This window comes from Trichosurus vulpecula, chromosome 6 (genome assembly GCF_011100635.1).
Source record: "Trichosurus vulpecula isolate mTriVul1 chromosome 6, mTriVul1.pri, whole genome shotgun sequence".
Lineage (NCBI taxonomy): Eukaryota > Metazoa > Chordata > Mammalia > Diprotodontia > Phalangeridae > Trichosurus > Trichosurus vulpecula.
The window spans coordinates 210,091,668-210,107,407 of NC_050578.1; the positions used below are offsets into that span (position 1 = coordinate 210,091,668).

The 15,740-nt window shown below is 41.0% G+C and overlaps 1 protein-coding gene across 1 annotated transcript in view; it reads left to right on the top strand.

Moving 5' to 3' along the window:
• The window catches only part of TNIP2 (TNFAIP3 interacting protein 2), a 31,433-nt gene extending 17,818 nt beyond the window's left edge, over positions 1–13,615 (top strand). Inside the window, exons 3-6 of the mRNA XM_036762409.1 lie at positions 3,135–3,224; positions 6,832–7,098; positions 8,609–8,728; positions 12,518–13,615. Of these exons, the coding sequence (XP_036618304.1) occupies positions 3,135–3,224; positions 6,832–7,098; positions 8,609–8,728; positions 12,518–12,805 (765 nt within the window). The 3' untranslated portion in view covers positions 12,806–13,615. The remainder of the gene's footprint in view (positions 1–3,134; positions 3,225–6,831; positions 7,099–8,608; positions 8,729–12,517) is intronic.
• The last annotated feature ends 2,125 nt before the right edge of the window (positions 13,616–15,740 follow it).

Consider the following 15,740-nt stretch of genomic DNA (forward strand, 5'->3'; position numbering starts at 1 on the left):
TGTTGGAAGGTGCTCACCTGGTCCACCACTCTCATTTAACAGAGGAAAGAACTGAAGTCCAGAGAGATTAAGTATCTTGGCCAAGATCCTCAGTGTAGTAAGTGGTGAAGCCAAGAGGCCCATCTTGGTCTTTCTAGTTGGGCTCTTTCTAGTAGCCCACACTGCCTCCCCAATAGGCAGTCAGCCTCCCCTTGAAGACCTCCAGTGACAGAGAACCCCCTTTCATACCAATTTGGAGAAGTTTGAATTGTTGAGTTTCTCTTCACCTTAAGCATAAATCTGCCCATCTGCAACTGCCCTTGCAACTGCTCTCCATTCTGCCATCAAGGGTCAAGCAGAAGATACCAGTCCTATCCTTCCACATGACAGGCCTTCAGATCCTTGAAGCTAGCAGTCAGAATGGTCCTTCCCCCAAGTCCATCTTCTGAATAGATTTGGGGAATTTTTCTGAGTGACCAGACTAACAGTAGAACACTGAATTTGTGGCAGACAGCGCCCTTGGAAGCAGGTCCTAACTGCCTATTACTAGCTATATCACCAAAAGCAAAGTCCGTTCACATCTTTGGGACTCAGCTCCCAAATGTGTAAAATGGGAATCAGAGGAGATAATGTATTTAAAGTGCTTTGGGAAACTATGGAGTGCTGTAGAAATGTGTGTTGTTATTATTTTTACTAAATTTCATAGTTTAAATGGTTAGTTTCCTCATTTTAAGCAGCACATAAACATTTCTGGTCACTGTATTTCAAGCTCTATTTAGGATATACACGCAGAAATGAATCTCCTAATTCTGCCCCAGGAGCATAGATTTTATGATTTCCATAAACTACATAATGTGTACATTAAGGTAATGCCATCTTTTGATATGGTATTCATTCATAGAATGTTAGTGTCAGAAGGGTCCTTGGGTGTCATAGAGTTAGACCCCGTCATTCTCCAGACAGGAAACAGAGCTGAAGAAAAGGGGCTTGCTCTAGATCACATCACAGTCTTAGGAACTGAAGGGATTTCAAAGATCATCTGGTCTTTCATAGAGAGGGAAGCTAAGGTCCTGCCGTCTTCCAAATGCCGTATGAACTCCTGGCTCTTCATTCATTCGAGCTCCTACACAGTCCAGCTTGAACTGATCTGTTCAGCCTTATCTCATACCATTGCTTGTCACATCTTCAGCCGAGCTAGTATATAACTTGCTGGAGGTCACAGCACCATTAGAACTCAGGTCTCCTGACTTTTGGATCAGTGCTCCTTATACTGTATAATAATTAATAATAATAATAATGGCATTTAGATGGCACCTACTATGTGCCAAGCACTCTGCTAAGCACTTTACAGATATCATCTCATTTGATCTTTACAGTAACCCTGGGAGGCAGATTACAGATTACAGGCAGGTTACAGATGAGGAAATGGAGGCAAATGGTGCTTAAGTGATTTGCCCGGGGTCATACAGCTAGTGAGTGCCTGAGGAGGAATTTGAACTCGGGTCTTCCTGATTCCAGACCCAGTATTCTACTGACTGTCCTTAGGTATCTGGTTGCCTTTCTAAAAATAATGTCTTTAGAAAGACCTCTAGAAAGACTGTGTTTTAGAATGTTTAAACGTACGTGTTCTAAGAAAACAGTTTCAACTTTTAAGACAAGGGGGACACACGCTGAGCCCCTGCTTATACCACTCTGAGGCAGCTGCTATTCGGAAAAATATTGGTCTTGGAGTCAGAATGTTGTTGTTGTTCAGGCATGTCTGGCTCTTTTGAATGGGATTTTCTTGGTAAAGGTACTGGAGTGGTTTGCCATTTTGCTCTCCATTGGATTAAAGCAAGCAGAGGTTAAGTGACTTGCCCAGGGTCACACAGCTACTGAGTATCTGAAGCTGGATTTATTTTAACTCAGGTCTATCCTGACTCCAGGCCCAGCGCTCTATCTACTGGGCCACCTAGTTGCCAAGGAGTTAGAACACATCCGTTCTAATTCTGCTTCTGACACTTAGTAGGGAGTGTCCTGGGGCAAGTCATGGCCTGTCTTGGAGCCTCCGTTTCCCTGTTTGCAAAATGGGAATGATAACATTTGTATCATCTACCTCTTGACCATGGGGAAAATGCTAATGTAAACTTTAAAGCCTATGGAGATTGGAATTTATTATTCATTATTTTTTGAACTCTTTTCCCTAAGCTACAAGCAATGAAATGGTTTCTGGCTTTTAGGACTAATTATTTTAACACTCCATCCTGTAGGGGTTGGAGTCTGGAAGGGGAACGTCCTCACCAAACGTTGATATCCCCAAAGTGCTAGTTAGCACGTTGACACCTGGGGCTCCCCTTCACCTCCCAACTTCAAAGTTATTTGCTGCTTATCTCTTCCTCCTCTCCCAAGTGTCTCTTTAGACAAAAAAGTACAAGTAAGCAAAACAAACCCACTCATTGATTGGAGCTGATAGTATATTGCTCATTCAGGGCCTTTCTACTAAAGAGAGTTGAGGTCTTCCTCTTTCTCAGTCAAGATTGTTCAGTGCATTGATTTGAGTTTTAGTGATTCCAAATTTTGTTTGCCTTGATTTTATCATGGAGATCACACACACACACACACACACACACACACACACACACACCATTTATTCTGTCTAGAGCTTGTTTGCACACAGGTGTTTGCACTCTGGCTCCTCCTTTACACTGTGAGCTCCTTGAGAGCAGGGACTGTCTTTTGCCTTTCTTTGTAGTCCCAGCCCTCAGTACAGGGGCTGGGCACATGGCAGGTGCTTAGGAAGTGATAGACTTTGCATCATTTGGGAGGTTGTGTTTGTTCTCTTGCTTTTCCATTATTCTGTGTAAGTTCAGGCAAGTGTTCCCAAGCTTCTCTGAATTCTTCCTACTGTCATTTCTTATAACAGAATGATCGACCATTCCAGTGATGAGCCACTGTTTGTCTTGCTAGGCCCCAGTCTTTGCTGCCACAAACAGATGAGTTCTTATACTGCCGCTTTAATGTGATCGACCCAGTTTGAATTTTGAAGTAACTATAAGCATGTGAAAAATTCCTCTTTCAAACGAGGCTGGGAAATGGCCATTACTCAGTGGTTGTTGAATCTGTGTCTCATGGAAGGGAAGAACGGCATAATAAGGTATTTTTTTCTTCTTCCATAGCTACAGTTTCCTGAAGGTGATGTCTCAGTTCATGGCATTATCTGTAAATTACAGGAAGAAAATAGGCTCCTGAAGCAAAAAGTCGTTCATGTGAGTATGTTTCTCCCTGTTTCATATTTGTGGGAGGAGGGTGTGGCAAAAGGAGCATGGTCCTCAGAGTCAAGAGACCTAGGTGGAAATCCTAGGTCTGACACCTCACTGCTCCGTGACTTTGGTGACTTCATCTCTCTGAGCATCAGCTTCCTCATTTATCAAATAGTGATAAGAAGATTTCCATCACTTTCCTAACAAGATTAGAGTAGTACAGAAGTGGCCACCAAGAAGAGCTGATATCATTAAGGCTGGTCTGGGGGTCTGCCCCTCCAACTCCAGATTAAGAATGACTGTTTCAGTACCACTTAATATTTTATAACAATCCTGTGAGGTAGCTGGTGCAGATTTTATTCCCATTTCATAGGTGAGGAAACTGAGGATAGCTAGTGGATCCAGCTTACCTCTCCAGTCTGATTTCACATTCCTCCACCTCATTTCCTCAGTGTTACAGTCAAACCGGGCTATTTATTGTTCTTTGTGACATGTCCATTGCCCACCTCTCAGCCTTTGCCTAGGATGGACCCCCTGCCTGGAATGCACTACTACCTTGCCTCCTCCAATGAATTCCTCAGCTCATGTGCCACCTCATCTAAAAGGCCTGTCTTGATTTTTCCTTCTCATTGGTTAGTGCCCTTCACAACTCCACCAGAAATTACTTTGTATTTACTCATATGCATTTTGTATCGACTTTTCTATGTACATGTAGCTTCCTTTATCATCATCATCATCATCATAGCTAGCATCTATGTAGCACTTTAAAGTTTACAAAGCACTTTACAAATATCCCATTTTATCCTCATGACAGCCCGGGGAGGTAGATGCTATAGCCTTACTTTACAGGTGAGGCAGACACAGATTAAGTGACTTGTCCAGGGTCACACAGCTAGTGAGTGTCTGAGGCTGAATTTGAACTAAGGACCTCCCAACTCCACAGGTCCTGTGCTATTGCCGCCTTGCCACCTAGCTTCCATTAGAATAGATGTTACTTTAGGGCGGGGACTATTTTATTTTATTTTTTACTTTGTATCACCAGTGCCTGGCACATAGTAGCCACATGCTTACTGAGTTGGAATTTGAACCTATTGGTCCAGGGCTCTTTCTAGTATACCAGGCTATCTCTTATGACCATGACCAATTCTACAGGAATTATTTTAAGTATTCTAAAGCCTTGACTTTGTTTGGCTACAAGAAGGGATGGAACACTTACGGCCTTGCTTCATTTGGGGGAGGAAGTGGGGAGGAGGAAGAAAGGGAAAAATAGGGGAAGTCTAATGGTCACTATAAGGAAGCAATATAGTTTTTGGTTTTTGTGTTTGTGCGTGGGTTTTTTTTGTTTGTTTTAAATTAAATTTAAGATACTGGGGAAGAAATCAGCCCATGCTGGAATTTCTCAAAGCCTCCTTTTTGGTTTTTAGAAGGTTGCTGATCACATTGTGGTAATGCTTCCAATCACCAAGTAGATATTTTAGAGTTAGGAGGCACTGAAATGATGTTCTAGGTCAAACCCCTCCTTTTAAAGAGGAGGAACTGAGATCCCATTGCCTTCCAAATAAAGTATAAATTCACGACCTTCTTCATTTATTCGGCCTTATTCTGTCCTCTCCCACCTCTGCATTTTGCTTATGCTTTCCCCTGTTCTAGCAGTGGCTCCCCCCTCCCCCATCTCCATCTGTCCAAACCTCCTTCCTTCAAGGCTCAATTCAGATGCCACCTTTTCCATAAAGTTTTCCCTGACTCCTTCCCTCTCTTCCTATCCCCCTCCTCCTCATCCCATGGGAAAAGTGCCCCTTCCTCCTCACATTCCTGGAGCACTTTGCTTAGACCTTCTCTCATTCTCCTTTGTAGTGCAATTACTTCTGTGCTTTTCCCTTCCCTTCATTAAACTGTACTTCCCCCACAAACAGAGCCTGTACTGGATCTCTTTGTTTCCCCAGGGCCAACCACATTCCCCTCTGCACATACTAGTAGTTTGATAAATGCTTTTAGAAATGAATTGCCCAGAGAGAAGAGATTTGCCCAAGATCACATTACGAGTTAGTGGCAATTCAGGGCTGGAATTCAGGTTGATGGTGTCTGGATTCCCACGCTAGTGGTTTTTTTTTTTGTTGTTTTTTTTTTGTTTTTTTTCTGGCCTTAAATTGCAGGAGAACAAATAGTTCTGGGCAGAGTATTATATGTATGCAGCAGACAGTTAACACAGTAGATTCTACTCTGTGAAATCACTGGTTAAGAGAACCAGCTAAGTAGCATTAGATGTAATTGGTTTTTTTTTAATCCTGTAAATAACTTAAGCATTGAATGATAGGGGAAAATGAGGATCCATGAGAGTGGCGGAGCCACAGGACCAGGGTTCAGAGGTGGCACTAAAACCCTAGGTGGATGGTGTAGGTCCCTGTATAATGTCCTCCTCATCAGTCAAGCATGCATGGCCCTGCTGCATCAGGGACTGTAGAAAAACAAGTTAAATTAATGTGGGATTTAGAGCCAGAAGGAACTTTAGAGAGAAATGATCAAGGGCAACACACTCATTTTACAGGGGAGGAAATGGGTCCAGAGAAGGGATATGACTTTCCCAAGACGGCATAGCAGGTGGCAGAGTTTGAACCCTGGTCCTCTGATTCCATTACTCTCATACATCCTTTTTTTTTTTACCTCTTTCCCTATCATTTGATACTTAAATTATAGGTACTGTTGCCATGAAAATCTTTGAATAGAGTTTGCATTTTTGGTTTTTTGTAACACTCTAAATGTGTGTGTGTGTGTGTGTGTGTGTGTGTGTGTGTGTGTGTGTGTGTATTCCTAACTATAGAATTCTCAGGACAAGGGGCATAATTCCTTTTCTGACTTTTATTGCATACTGTCAGGTATGCAGGTTTGTAGTTTAGATGTACTTCTTTCTCCATCACTCCAGTCCTATTGAATTTTGCTATTTAAAAAAAATTTTTTTTTGTCGATTTGATGGAAGTGGGGTGGGCCCTTGAGGTTGTCGCAGATTGAATTTCTCATTATTAGTGTAGTTGAGGATTTCTTTTTCTTAATGATAATTAGCAATCTATGTTTCCTTTTTTCAAAATCACCTGTTTATATCCTTTGTTTATCATTGTGGTTTGGGAATTATTGTAGTGACTTATTTACAATTCCTTATATATTTTAGATTTTTTAAAAAATCTGATCTCTTTGTCATGTTATCTTTTCTTTCAGTTTATTACTTTTATCTTAATTATATTGGTTTTTGTTGTACAGAAATTTTTAGTGTGTGTGATTATATATTTAGACATCAACTCTATAATTATAGTTTATACTTCCTTATATGTCTGTACTTCCTTCCATTTGCCAAACTTAAAAAAAAAAAGTCTCCCTTCCATAACCAAGACTGTCCATTTATTGTTTTTAAAAATAAGTGGGATAGAGTTGAATATCTAGCACTTATATAAGGCACAGAAGAAAACAGTTCAGCAGAAGGGTGAACCTTGGTGGTGGTGATAGTGGGGCTTATTTATGGTGGGGGGTGGGGGTAGTTGATGGATTTCCTCTTGAGGTCTTTTGGGGAAAGAAAATGCCTGTTCTGTCTTCACTAAGCCCAATTCCGACTCTTCTTTCTCAGGTGGAAGATCTGAATGCCAAGTGGCAGAGGTATGATGCTAGCAGGGATGAGTATGTGAAGGGCCTCCATCTGCAGCTGAAGGAACTGAAAGTCCTTCCTGAGCAGGGTTTGCCCACGAGCCCAGAGCTTATGCAGAAGGAGATTTTCCGACTAAACAAATTGTTGGAAGAAAAAATGGCTGACTGCTTGAAAGTAAAGCGGGAGCTGGAAGATATCAAAAAGGCAAAAGATGGAGACAGTGAGCGGATACAGATGTTGGAGCAGCAGGTCAGCAGGGGTGTAGTCACTTGGGTTCAGAGAAATTTTCTGCAGAATAAGAAATCCTTTCCATTGATAAACCACAGCTTGCTCTGCTAGACCTCAATCAATGGGCACCCTCCTTGCTTCCACAAAACAGATGTTTATACTGTGATTTTATTATGATCAATCCAGTTTGATATTGAAGTGATTATGTCACTAAAAAGATATTTATGGTAACATTAAACTTAATTTAAGTATCAAATGATAGGGAAAGAATTTTTTTTTGGGGGAAGAGTTTTTTAAAGAAAGTGACATGGACTTTTAGGTGGAAATTTGTTTCGGTGGGGTGGAGCGTTGAATTTTCCAAGTGCCATAAGATTGAGTGCTGGACGAGACCTTGGAGATCAGTGCACAAACATTTATTAAGCCTGCTATGTACCAGGTATTATTCTAGGCCCCAGAGATACAAAGACAGAGGTGAAATAGTTCTCCTCAAGGGGCTTACATTCTACAAGGGGAGACATTATACATATATATAGATAGGTATATACAGAACAGATTATGGTGGTAGAAAATGATAGATTTGACAAGTAATTGAATATGGGTGTGAGCACCAGTACAGAGCTGAGGATTGTTAGTGGAGTTGTGAACCTGGGTTCTCAGAAGGATGGTAGTGCCCTCAACAATAGGAAAGTTCACAAGAAAGATGAAAGAAAAGGAAATGATGTCTATCTTGGACATGTTAAATTTGAAATGCCTTCAGAATATCTTGTCCTAAATATCCAATAACAATTGCTGATGTAGGAAAGATGTTCAGAATAAAGACTGGACTATACACACCCATATATATATATGTGTATATATATACGTACATACATACATACATACATACATATACCTACATCTACATATAGACACACACACATGCGTATATATTATATATACATATATGTACAAATCCAAGTGAAAATGTAAAGACAGAATAGAAGAGGGTCTAGGACAAAGCCTTGTGTAACCCCACAGTGAAGGAGCATGACATGGATGAAAATCCAGCAAAATGAATGGGGAAGTAGCTGTCAGACAGTCAAGAGGAGAAGTGAGAGACTTAGAGAGTGTACAGGAGGAGAGGAGATTTAATGGCAAGAGATGCTGCACAGAGTTCAAGAGGGATGAGGATTGAGAAAAAGCCATTAGATTTGGCAATTAAGAGATACTCTAACTCTGAAGAGAAAGAGTTCCAGTTGAGTAATGAGGTCAGAAGCCAGACTGCAGAGTGTTCAGAAGAGAGTGAGATGAGGGGAAGTGGAGGGACCCAATCTCGATAGCTTTCTGGAATTTAGCAAAGAAAGAGAGGAGAGATTTAGCTTCCCCATCTTGAGTATGAGGAAACTGAGCCTCAGTGGGGATGATCTGATACTCTGGAGGGTCACATTAGTTTGTGGCTGACAAGCTCAATCTGTAGAGAAGAGGTGGACCGTCATTGGCAAAGTGTCTCAATGCCTCTGAAGGGAAGCATTTAAGTTTTATCTGTTTTCAGGTGCTCGTTTACAAAGATGATTTTACGTCAGAAAGAGCTGATCGGGAACGGGCACAAAGCAAGATTCAAGAACTTAAGGAAAAAGTCGCAACCCTACAGCACCAGATATCCAGGAGACAGGTAAAGCACTGAAATAAAATCAGAAAGATTTTTATTGTGAATTTCCTTTTAAAGGTTAATCAACCAACAAAATCTGATGAAGCACCTACCATGTACTAGGCACTGCCTCCAGCTGTCTGACTCCAGGCTGGCACTTCCCCAGGAGTCAGGAAGACCTGAATTCAAATGCAGCCTCAGAAACTTAGTGGGGTGACTTTAGGCAATTCACTTAATCCTCTGTCTGCCCTAGTTTCCTCAACTGTAAAATGGGGATAATAGTAGCACCTACCTCCCAGAGGATCAAATGAGGATATTTACAAAGCACTTAAAATAGTGCCTGGCTCATAGTAGGTGCTTAATAAATATTTAATCCCTTCCCCTAGGAATAACTAATAACAATAGCCAGCATTTATAGAGCACTTTAAGTTTACAGAATCTGCTTTAAATATAGTTATCTTTGAATGAGCTTATCAAGTAAAGGAGAAGTGGGCTTCTATTACTACAATGAGCCAATGACTTATTAATAAAACCATTTTGCAGTTTTAAATCTAATCACTTGACTTGACTTTTGTCTTTTAAAAAAGAAAATATATAATGTGTAAATATGTTTAATATGATTATACATGTAAAGCCCATATCAGATTGCATGCCATCTTGGGGAGGGGGAAGGGGAGAGAGAGGGAAAATTTGGAACTCAAAATCTTATAAAAGTGAATGTTGAAAACTAAAAATTAATTAATTAATTAATAAAAAAGACCATATTAATGCATATCATATATACCTTTGTGAGTATTTTCTTAGCCAGAAATGTATCTATTGGGGATGCAGGGGATCACTAGTTTCGAGATGTTAAAGTCAAGAACAAACCAGGATCAAGAGTAAAAAGAAAACACACAGTGAGGGGGAAGTAAGCAGCTAATACCATAAAATAATTTTATAGATAACAAGGAGGAAAGTGGAACAGATTCTTGAAGGTTAGAAACAAGAACATTTTTTTAATTGTAGAGCTATGGAGTCACTTTGAGTGTTTTTTTACTTTGCCAATAAACCAATTCAAACATGGAATAAATATATGTACATATATATGTACATTTCATTCGAACCTCATGACAATCCTGTGATGTGAGTGCTGTGATTACCCCCATCTTACAGATAAGGAAATTGAAGCTGAGAGGTTAAGTGACTTACACAGCTAGTAAAGTCTTCCTGAGTCTGGGCTTAGAACTCTTATCTTTTATGCCACCTACCTACCTTAAAAGAAAGATGAAAGAAAGAAAGAAATAAGGAAGGAAGGAAGGAAAGAAAGAAAGAAAGAATGAAAGAAAGAAAGAAAGAAGGAAAGAAAGAAAGAAGGAAAGAAAGGAAAAGAAAGAAAGAAAGAAAGGAAAAGAAAGAAAGGAAGGAAGGAAGGAAGCAAAGAAGGAAGGAAGGAAAGGAAGGAAGGAAGGAAGAAATCTTGCCTGCAGGGAGCTTATATTCTCCCTATGGAGGCAATGTGTATATGCAAAGCATATATAAGATCACTCAGGAGTGAGCTGGGGAGGATCAGGAAAGGCCTCACAAGAAGTGATATTTGGGTTGAGCTCTAATTATAACATTTTTAAGTATAAATTTTTTTTAAAACTATATTTCCAATATTTCAAACACGTAATGGTTAAATTATTTTTGCCCAGTAAAGAAATGCACTTGCCCTCTCTTATGTTGCTTTAGTGGAACTCCTGAGGTTCAGAGCCTGAAAGGGACCTTAGAGACATCTAGTCTAATTCTGTCATTTCACAGATGGGGACACTGAGGCCAAAGGAGGTTAAGTGACTTGCACAAAGTCACACAGGCAGTAATGCTGAGGCGACCACAGATGATTAGTGTGCTCTGGGTTTGGCTAAATTCTCATTGTGCTCAAGTTTTAGAAGCGGAATAGTGAGTTCTCTCCCATTCTCCCTGTTAGATTGACACTTAGCCGAGCTGTAAAATGTTTCCCTCTTACTCAGCCTCAAACTGAGACCATTCCACCAAGCGTAGTGTTTTCTACATGGTGACTTTTAAATATTCAGCCCAATTTTTCTCCTGTGTGAGGTAAGGCATCAGGATGCTGTGATAGGGTGGTGGAGAGTGTGTCCAATCCCTAAGCCTGTGGATGCTATAGGGGCTAGTGTACGGTGGGCAGAAGTCTGGAAAGCATGCTGTATCCATGCGGGTAATAAGGGAGCACAAGCTCTGATGAGGTGAGGCCTTCTAAGTAGAAAGTAGAAAGGACAGGCTCTGCTGTGGCCCACGGGTCATCGGAGCATTTCGTGATGGTGTGGATAGCTTGCGTCCTTCCCACTAGGTTGTAAGGGGTCATGTTTTAATTTATATTTATATTTATGTCTCTCCCCATGACTAGCAAGGTGCTAAATAAATTCTAAATAGCATTGGAATGAGGAAGGAGGAAAGATAGTAAAGAAGAATGAGCACTGGCTCACCAGTCACAAGATCTTGGTTCAAAATCCCACTTCTAATGGGGAATTACTTCACCTGCCTGGGTCTCAGTTTCCTCATCTGTCAAAGCCTGAGAGATTTCTTATAACTAACTCTTGATCTGTGATTGACCTGGGTTCAAATCCTGGCTTTGCCACTTGATGCACATGTGGCCTTGGAGAAGTTACTTTGCTTCCCTGAGTCTCAGTTTCTTCATCTGTAAAAGGACCAACTTGCATTTGCTGATTCTCAATCCAAGATCCCTTCTAGTTCTAAATCTATGTTCTTAGGAATGTGGGTCAGAGTAATGAAGGAAGGCTTCCCAGACAAGGTAGGACTTGAGCCAGGCCTTGGGGGATGAGGAGGATTTGGATAGCCTTGGTGGCTTTCCCATGGCTGATTTCACTTTTTAGGAAAGCAAAAGGGAGTATATTCAGGCAGTCACCAAGTATTTATTAAGCACTTATTATGTGCCAGACACTGTGCTAAGCATTTGGGAAACAAAGAAAGGCAAAACCCCAATGCCTGTCCTCAGAGAGTTGACATTCTAATGGGGAAAAACAGCAAGCGAACAACTGTGCACATACAAGATATGTATTTGTGTACATGTATATGGAAGGTGGCCTTAGAGAGGAAGGCCTCTTGCAAAGGGTGTAATTTGAGCTGAGCCTTGAAGAAAGCCAGGGAAGCTAAGAGGCAGAGGTGAAGAGGCAGACCCTCACCCCAAACACTATTCCTTTATGACGCTTCCTGCAGGAATTCTTTCTTGACACTCTTCTGTCTAACTAGCTGACAGTGAGCTTTTCCTTCTCAAATTTGCATAGACCAGATCATTCCTTTGCCTGAGCTGGTAGGTGGCACAGTGGATAGTGATAGACTTGGAGTCAGGAAGACCTGAGTTCAAACATGCTTTAGAGCTTACTAGGTACGTGGCCCTGGGCAAGTCACTCAACCCTGTTTGCCTCAGTCCTCTCATCTGTAAAATGGTGATAATAATAGCCCCTACCTCCCAGGATGGTTGGGAGGATGAAATGAAATAACTTATTTAAAGGGCTTTGCAAACCTTAAAACATAAGTGATACCTATTATTGTCATTATCACATCCTCCCTTATAGATACCTATTTACGTATGTGTGGTCTCGCTTCTGAGAGCAGGGCTTGTCTCTTTTTCATCTTTGTATCTCCAGCACCAAGCATGGTGTCATTCGTGCCATAGGTGCTTAATAAATGTTTACTTGAGGTGAGATGAATTGAATGTAAGAATGTGTAGCTGGCTTCCATGAGGAAATGCTTTTAAATGATAAAATGTCAAGGAATGGCCAAAAGACTCCTAACTCTGTCTTTCCCCTGCAGGAGTCGAGAGAGACAACAGGCCACTGTAGGATTCACACAGGTCACAAAAACCACACACAATGCCTAGAGACAGACATTGCAGAGGCCTTACTTAGGGCAGAGGCCCCAAGCACAAGGAGACCTGTGACACAGCCTGACCAGCCTGAAATCCAAGCAGACAGAGGAATCTCTGGCCCTGACCTGAGAGGTCAAGGTCAAGGGGACCTTCACTGCCCTCACTGCATGAGGTTCTTTCATGATGAGGAGGGCGAGGAATTTCTTAGACACGTGTCTGAATGCTGTCAGTGACCAAATCACCTGAACAAGTGGGTCAAAGGCAGGGCCAGGGTGAATCGGCTGCAGAAACTCTCCAGTCATTCAGTTGGACAATCTGGTCCCCTGAAGGAATATGATTCACTAAAGATACGGGAACAGGTATGGGAGAACTGATCTGCCGATGGACTCAAAACCTACTGCCTAGCACACTGGAGTGGAGAAGGAGAATCAGCTATTGGATCTCTCCAGAAAGGACAGAATGGTAGTGTACCAGGTGATCAAGTGCCTGGTAACCAATTGGGCAAGGTTCCATCCCTTCAAGGATGAGCTGGGAGGAATAAACAAAAATTTATCTTTCTGTTGAAGAAAGCACCAATTTCTAATAGTCAGAATTCTGACTCAGTCATTTATACCTGGTTTCAGTTCAGTTAACGACGGTCAAAACTGTTATTCAACATGGGCAACATGGGTGTAGAAGATGGCTGGGGTGGGACAGTTTGAATGAATCTTGCCCATCTTTGGAAGGGACAAGCATTCCTGAGTGTTCTTTCCAGTGGCCTCAGAATGGAGCCCAGGGGGCCCGGTCTATCAGATATAGGACAAGACCCACATTGATGCTACATCAGAGCTTTCACATGCTGCAATGTGTCAAGTACGGATTGTAGAAGTGTGGAAAGCATTCAAGTCATACAGATGAGCCAGATTTGGCTCAAAAACTGGGGTCTGAATATCACTGCCCTGTCCCATGTGAAGGGTGGGGAATAGGCTTCTGGAAGCAGCAAAGTCCCCTTCTGTTTTTGCACTGATGTACCTTGTATTGGCAAGTTGCAATTTTTTTCCCTTAGGTGTTGAGAAATTTATATGAAAATTTAAAAACATATTTTATATTCACTTATTTTTATAATAAAATATATTGATGTGAACTATTGATGTTTTCATGTGTTTCTTCATCTAAAACTGTGATTTTAAAAAAAAGATCGAATAATATGAGGCTGTTGGGGAGTTCTTATGACCAAGAGTAATTGGACCTTCTTGGACAAGGTGTACCTATCACTTGGAGGTCTGATGACTGTGGGTCAAAGATAGGAGGCCAATCTGAAAGGAAAGAAATGTATTAATATGTTAATGAATACTAATCTTGCTGAATAGCAGCTTCAGCTACCTAGGGCACAGATTCGGTTTTTATAAGCTTTCAGGACCACTTAGAGTATACAGCTAACTACAACATTCTACAGCAAGTCAGGATAGAAAAGTAAACAGGAGAGAGAAAGGTAGAGAAAGAGAGGGATGAGTCAAGGGAGAAAGGGGGAATATTTGGAATGTAACTAGCAGGATTTATTATAAGAAAACATTCCCCATTCAAGGGTAGGAAATATTTTTATAAGTGTGAAAGAAGATCTTTTAGATAAAATTGCAGGGTCTCTAATCAAAGGACAGCAAGTAGTTGTTACAACAGTGGATGAGACCATCAACTTTACCCTGACTTTGAACAGTTTGTTATATTTTATTTCCCCTTCAATAGCAACTGGAGACTTTCTACTGTTTGGCCGCTAGCTGATTGAGGAATTAGTCTATCAAGTTGTTGTAAAATAATTGTGGCTCCTATCTTTCCCCTACAAGGCCAAGGACAGATTCCTGGGGCATTTGATCAGAGACCTTCCTCTAGAATGATATGACTCCATTTATCACTGCTCTTTGGCCTCAGTCATTCAATCCATTTTGAATCTACCTTTACCATCTAGCCTATGTTTCACCCCATATTATATCATCCCACATGTCCCTGTACTTGGTTAAGAGCTTAACAAATGCTAGCGGATTTGATTGCTTTTGTCCCCTTATCTACAAAGATATGAGACCTTTTGCCTAATGCGATGCAATTTTTGTAACTTTGTATCCCCACCGCTTACCACTAGGTGGTACATAGCAGTACATGCTTGTTGAATTGACAACTAAATCCAGAGGTTCTAGCTTTACAGAATTTCTGACCAACCATTCTGCTCCATTTCATCAGTCATCATGCCAGTCTGGTATTGTAAAGAGGCCTATTCACTGAATGGGCCTTACCTCACTCGAGGTGAGTACATGAAAAAATCTAAGCCTAAAAGGGCCCGGGTCTCCCATAGCATCCTGGGTCATCTCTAGTCATCCTGATGAATCCAAATGGCTCTGGAGAAGTGAGGCTGGTGACCTTGCACAGCCCTCCCTCACTCAAATCAAAGTCAACTGCAAGTCATGTCATCATTTCCCTGATGTCATGGTCCTCTTCGAAAATGAAGGACAGTGAGCTGCCTGAAAGGGGATCCAGCTAGTTGGGTAACTCAGCTCATCGCTCTCTTTCCCTCTTCTCCTCCTCTCCAAAGGAAGGTAAATTTTGATGGCCAGAAGCTGCCCACTTAACTTGGGGTTTACTGGCTAGATTCCTTTCTTTCTCTTTCCTTCCTTTCCCCCTTTCTTCTCTTCTCTTCCTTCCTTCCTTCCTTCTTCCTCTCTCTCTTCTCTCTCTCTCTCTTTCTTTCTTTCTCAAAACCTTAAACCCAGTTCACTCTGAAGCTCACAGATTGGAGTAGTTTTAGTTATCATTCGTCATGGGTGACCTGAATTAGGAATTTTGATTCTGAATTCTGATGTTTGGTTTGGCTGTCTCCACTGTTCATACAATTTCCCCCCTGATTCCCTGCAGTCTTCATATTTATTGCTCTTTAAAACAATAATATTACATTGTTTCATGTAATATTCTATTCCATTATGGTCCATTAGTGCATTATACGTAATATATAATTTAATAAAGGGTTAATATTATGTGACAAATATTTTTAGGGTAATCAATAGATGGTGTTTATATAAATAATAAAATATAGAATAGTAATAATGCATTATAATGAATATCATATATCTACTATATGTATATAGCCTACAATGGGTTCAACTATCCTTCAGGCATTGAGCGCTATCTTCTAGATCAGAGGTT